Genomic DNA, 6717 nt, shown 5'->3' with positions numbered 1-6717 from the left:
GGTGAGAAGTCTGGAGTAATTCTAATAGGCCTGCCTTTATATGTTACTTGACCACTTTCTCTTACTAATTTTAATATTCTGTCGTTATTTAGTGCATTTGTTGTTCTGATTATTATGTGTCAGGAGGAATTTCTTTTCTGGTCCAGTCTATTTGGAGTTCTGTAGGCTTCTTTTATGTTCATGGGCATCTATTTCTTTAGGTTCAGGAAATTTTCTTCTATAATTTTGAACCAACCACTTTCTAATGGAATTTAAGTCCCATTCCACAAGGTAAAATCCATACTTGGCACCATTATCAGGTCAAGAACCTATGACTAGAGAGGTCATAGGTCCCCAGGGAGAACCTACTACTATTATGCTATTCAATGTGAATAGTATTATACCAACTCCTAATGCCTTATCATGATACACAACTGACAAGCTTCTATTTACAGCACATGGTGATTACACAGAGGTTCACAACTGACATGGGGCAGAGAATAAGAACTTCAGAATGCCAAGGAGATTTTTATTCAAATAAATATTGTCTAGAATGAGAGAAAACCTTTGCTAGCTGTATATGTAAAACAGGATTTAGATCTAAAATATACAAGGAACTCAAAACATTAAACAAGAAATCAAATAACTCAGCTGGGCAGAATGGGACATGTCTTTAATCCCAGCAGTCAAGAGGCAGAGGCAAGTAGCTCTCTGTAATTTTGAGGCCAACCTAGTCCACGTATCAAGTTCTAGACCAGCCCAGGCTAGACAATGAGATCCTGTCTTTTAAAAAAAAAAAAAAATGGGCTGGAGAGATGGCTCAGCTGTTAAGAGCACTGACTGTTCTTCCAGAGGTTCCAAGTTCAATTCCCAGCAACCACATGGTGGCTCACAACAGGATCTGATGTCCTCTTTTGGTATGCCTGAGGACAGCGACAGTGTACTCACCCAAAATAAATAAATGTTTTCTTTTAAAAAATCAAATAACTCCATCAATAAATGAGGTGAAGTTAAAAATTGCTCTAGAGATTAAATACAAATGGCCAATAGTCACATGAAAAAAATGTTCAAAGTCACTAGCTATTGATTCAAATCAAAACTCATTGAGATGTTTGCCTAATCAGAATGGCAGTAATTAGGCAAACAGAGAACACCAACTGTAAGAAAAGATGTAGACATAGGAGAATCTCTGGTGGTGGGAAGACAGTCTAGCAGCAATGGAAATGAGCATAGAGCTACCATATGACCCAGTTATACCACACTTGTTGGTATTTACCAAAGGACCCAAAGTCAACATATAACAGAAGTACTTGCATATCAACATTTACTACAGCACTATTCACAATAGCTAAATTATAGAACCAATATCAATGGACAACAACAGAGAAATAGCTAAGGAAAATGTGTGTGTGTGTGGGTGTGTGTGTGTGCATGTGTTTATGTTTGTGTATGTATACATATATTATATATACATATAAAACATTTTCTTTAGACATAATCAGTGAAGTTATATCATTTGCAGCAAAATGGATACAACTAGAGATATTCATAAGGAAATTAAGTCAATCTTAGAAAAACAAAAATAGTTCATTTTTATCCGTGTATCTTTACTCCAAGATTTTTATATAGATATACAAAATCATGTATGTGAAAGTTTAACTGTATAGGGAAACAAAACGGACTAAAGGAAGAGTGGAAGGGAGAAAGAAAAGTATGTGGGAAAATACACTCAACATACAATATATCCCTGAATTAAAGATGTCCTTGTATAAAAAGCTAAATCAGTCAAGGAGCTATATAAGCTCACAAGGCAATTTCCTTCCTATACATTTTTTTTTTTTATTTTATTTTTAGTTGTGTGTCTCTGTGGGGCTACATTCATGTTAGTGCAGGTGCCCATGGAAGACAAAGGCATTATATTCCCTGGAACTGCACTGATAGGGGGTTGTAATCCACCTGATGTTGGATGGTAGAAACTGAACTCAGGTTCTACAAGACCAGTACACATTTTAAAATGCTGAGCCATCCAGATCTTGCCTATGCCATTTTAATGGCAGAAATGAATCTTTATATAGCTTTAATAAATGAGCTAAGTAGCTCACATGTATAATTTAGGTTATTATTCAGGAGTCTGAGGCAAGATGATTACTGTAAGTTCTAGGCCAGCATGGGCTACCCTGAGCTACAATGAGACCCTGTTTTGAAAAATAAAGAAAAATGACTGAACTGAAGGCCTAGCAGCCTGCTGTGATGGCTCTATGAATAACAGCACTTGCCACACTAGCCTGGCATCCTCAGTTCAATCCAGAACCCTCATTAAAGTGGACGAAAAGAACAGATGCCCACAAAGTTTTCCTCTGACCTCCACATGTACACTAGGCACTTGCATGCTCCACCATAGAAGGACACACACATAGAGGGAAAAATCTTTTTACTATTCAAAATATGGTTGAGTAATAGCTCATCTTAGAAAAGCACACACATAGTCCCTAGAGCTCTTTCTTTCCAAATGGAGCCAAACAGATGGCTCCCACAAAGGAATGGAATGAGAAGCACTATTCTGCCACGAACAGAGGGTAAACTGAGAAAGGCAAGGGGACTTGAGAGATAGCTCAGTAGGTAAAGAGCCTGCTTTGCAAACACTAGGACCTGAGTTCAATCTCAGAACCCACTTTTTAAAGGAAGAAGGGTGGGGGTATATATTTGCAATTCTGGTGCCAGGGACCCCTAGGTGTCCCTAGGCAGCCAGCCTAACCTGTTTGGTGAGTTCCAGACCAGTGAGTGATCCTGTCTTAAAAGGGAAAAAGATGTGCAGGGGAGGAGGAGTCTGGGGGGGGGAGCACCCTCTCAGAGGCAAAAGGGAGAGGAGATGGGGTGAAGAACTCTGGGAGGGAGCACCAGGAAGGGGGCAACATTTAGAATCTAAATAAATAAAAGAATTAATTTTAAAACACACACACACAAAAGAAGAGCTAATGAAGCTGTCATCTGGCCACTGTACACTTGTGTATCCATACCCATACACACATTAACACAGGGTACATATACACACACCAAAACCAGAAAGCATGACAGCAGTATTTGCTAAACAGGAAGCGTAAGAATTTAAAACCAGCCTTGGCTAGTTTGTGAGGCTGTCTCAGAACAGAAAGAAGTGCTGAGCCAGGTGCAGTAGTACATGCCTGTAGTTCCAGATACCAAGGATGCTGAGAGGAGGGTTCTCTTCACCCCCAAACTCCAAGATCAGTCTGTGCAACATAGCCAGACCCCTCTCAAACAGCAAAAATAACAAAATGATACTACTGGTAACTCTTGTTATACATATCTTGTTATGTATATGTATGTGGGTATGTAGGTATCTGGATACATGTATATATATATATATATATATATATATATATATATATATATATATATTTGTGTGTATATATATGTATTTTGTGTATATATATATATATATNTGTGTGTGTGTGTGTGTGTGTGTGTGTGTATGCATACACATTTATGTATATATATGGGTATTTTATTTCATGTATGTCTGTATACCATGTACATACATGCCTGATGCTTGCAGAGGTAAGAGGAGGGCATTGGATCCCCTGGAACTGGAGTTAGAAGCAGTTGTGAGCCATTATGTGAGTACTGGGAACTAACCCCAAGTCCTCTAGAAGAGTGACTAGTGCTCTCAGCCACCGAGCCATCTTTCCAGTCCCCACAGTACATTTTTTTTTTAATTTATTTATTATATGTAAGTATACTGTAGCTGTCTTCAGACACTCCAGAAGAGGGTGTCAGATCTTGTTACAGATGGTTATGAGCCACCATGTGGTTGCTGGGATTTGAACTCTGGACCTTCAGAAGAGCAGTCGGGTGCTCTTACCCACTGAGCCATCTCACCAGCCCCCCCACAGTACATTTTGAAATGCAGCTATAGTTACCAATTAAGAGATAATGATTTCTTCAAAAAAATAAGAAAAGAACAAATAACTTTACTAAACCTAAAATTTTAGTTACCTTAAAATAATTTATTTTATAATGAGATTTAAATTTCATAAGTCAACCATGTATAAGCTATTTTAAACTGAAGACCCAAGATCCTAATCTCCAACTTTTATTTTAACACGTATTAGAAATAAGCCATTTTTAAATCTTTAATTACATAGAAAATTAAGGACACAGAAGAAAATAAATATTTATATACTAAAATATTTTAAACAAATCAAATACAACAATATAGTTTAAAAGTTAATTTACCCCCTCCAAAGGGAAATCCCAGCATTCTGAGCCTCTGAGTTTGGACAGTGGTGACTGAGCAAGAACATCCTCTGACTTTACAGTTAACAACTTTGTTATCTGAAACCAGGACAAGAAAATAATTAGTTTAACTGAAACATTATATATATAATTGAATCAACTAACAGAGGCATTGTCTATTTCTCTACATAAATATTCTAACAGTTTTAAAGATTTAAATTAAATGCTTAATTTATAAGAAATTAAATACAGTTGTAACATCTTCTGATGATCATAAAATAAGTAAACAAATCCCACTAGCTTCCAAAATACTATTCTCTAATCGGGTCTTTTCACCTTCTAATCTTTCTAATGCAAGCTAAATTATATAAAACACAAAGCTTTTCATAACTGTAAAATACAAAATACAATAATGACACAATGACACTGTCACTTATAAGTAAAACTCCATACATTCAGGGCTGGCTCACATCACCCACAGATTAAAATTCTGCAACTCAACTTTATGGAGTTGCTAAACTTTCTTCAGACATGTTGCATTATTTTATATAGATATTTTATATACTAAATATAATCCAAATATGTTTACATTATATATATATATATATATATATATATATATATATATATATACACATATATATATAAATGCTAGATATGTTTATATACTATTTTTTTCAACCTAGATTGCTCTTCTCTGCATTTATTTTGATGAAATACTCCAGATGTGTCTGAATAATATCTGGCCTTATTTGAAGCCATTCCTTTCTTTGTGTGTTAGTGCCTAGTACATTCACTTTAAATTATTTATATTCCTTGGACCATATCCTAATTATTTGTCTATGCAGCCGCCTTCTTCAAGCTGCATAACCCTTCTAAACTGAGGGTCCTAGTCACTCATTCTCTTTCTTTTTTGTCTTTTTTTCTTTAGAAAAGGTCCTTCTGGGTTGCCCAGCTATCCTAGAACTTACAAAGTTGACCAGGCTGGCCTCAAACTTGTGGCAATCCTCCTGTCTCTGCCTCCCATGTGATGGGATTACAGGCTTCTGTTCACTACACCCAGCACTTAATGACTTTTGTATCTCTGATATATACAAAACTCACAATAACCTAAATTTTAAAAATGAATGCATGAAATATAACAAGTTAGAAATCATTTGTTTAAAACTTAAATTATCCAAAACTTATACATAACTAAGTATTAAATAGCATACACTAATCATTTAGAAGGGAGCCCCAGCTCAGGAGCAGAGCACCTGCTTAGCATGGAACATAGCCCCAGCCTCAATTACCCACCAACTCCTCCTCAAAGGCACTAATATCCACTATAACCTTTAATCTACGAGTGTTTCTGTAAGGAAGCCTGAGTTGGGAGGACAGGACGAATTTGAAGACAGTATTCCTCAATTTACATCACCAGCGTCTCTAAGGGATACCTAAGCTTCCTGAGTGAGCACCAGTAACTTCCTATTTATTGCTTTTCTGTATTAAAAGGTATTTCTTTTTTTCTTTTCAAAGATGTATTTATTTATCTTATGTATGTGAGTTCACTGTAGCTGTGCAGATAGTTGTGAGCCTTCATGTGGTTGTTGGGAATTGAAATTTTAGGACCTCTGCTCACTCCTGTCAACCCCGCTAGCTCCTGTTGGCCCTGCTCGCTCAGTCCCTGTTTGCTCCAACCCAAAGATTTATTTATTATTATACATAAGAACACTGTAGCTGACTTCAGACACACCAGAAGAAGTCGTCAGATCTCATTACGGGTGTTAGTGAGCCACCATGTGGTTGCTGGGATTTGAAATCAGGACCTTCGGAAGAGCAGTCAGTGCTCTTACCCACTGAGCTATCTTGCCAGCCCTTAAAAGGTTATTTTTTTGTAATTTTTCACTTGAAAAAAAAAAAAAGTACCTTTGCCGGGCGTGGTGGCGCACACCTTTAAACCCAGCACTCGGGAGGCAGAGGCAGGCAGATCTCTGAGTTTGAGGCCAGCCTGGTCTACAGAGTGAGTTCCAGGACAGCCAAGGCTACACAGAGAAACCCTGTCTCAAAAAACAAAAAAACAACAACAACAACAACAAAAAAGAGTACCAACTGTTCTTCCAAAGGTCCTGAGTTCAAATCGCAGCAACAACATGGTGGCTCACAGCCATCTCTAATGGCATCTGATGTCACACCACCTCTTCTGGTGGTCTGAAGACAGCCACAGTGTACTTAGATATAATAATAAATAAATCTTTTTTTTTTTCAATTTTTTTTATTATTATTTTCTTTATTTACATTTCAAATACTATCCCGAAAGTTCCCTATTCCCACCCCCGCCCTTGCTCCCCTACCCACCCACTCCCACTACTTGACCCAGGCCTTCCCTTGTGCTGGATCATATAAAGTCTGCAAGACCAAGGGGCCTCTCTTCCCAATGATGGCCGATTAGGCTATCTTCTGCTACATATGCAGCTAGAGACACAAGCTCAGGGGGTACTGGTT

At 37.5% G+C, this 6717-nt stretch overlaps 1 protein-coding gene across 1 annotated transcript in view; it reads right to left on the bottom strand.

Moving 5' to 3' along the window:
* Senp7 (SUMO specific peptidase 7) overlaps positions 1–6717 on the bottom strand; it is a 107491-nt gene that overhangs the window by 89314 nt on the left and 11460 nt on the right. Inside the window, exons 3-4 of the mRNA XM_029544337.1 lie at positions 6322–6351; positions 4234–4332 (exon numbers count right to left, since the gene is read on the bottom strand). Coding sequence (XP_029400197.1) covers positions 4234–4332; positions 6322–6351 — 129 coding nt within the window. The remainder of the gene's footprint in view (positions 1–4233; positions 4333–6321; positions 6352–6717) is intronic.

Source organism: Mus pahari, chromosome 12, assembly GCF_900095145.1.
Source record: "Mus pahari chromosome 12, PAHARI_EIJ_v1.1, whole genome shotgun sequence".
NCBI lineage: Eukaryota > Metazoa > Chordata > Mammalia > Rodentia > Muridae > Mus > Mus pahari.
This window is presented reverse-complemented; position numbering and strand designations above follow the sequence as displayed.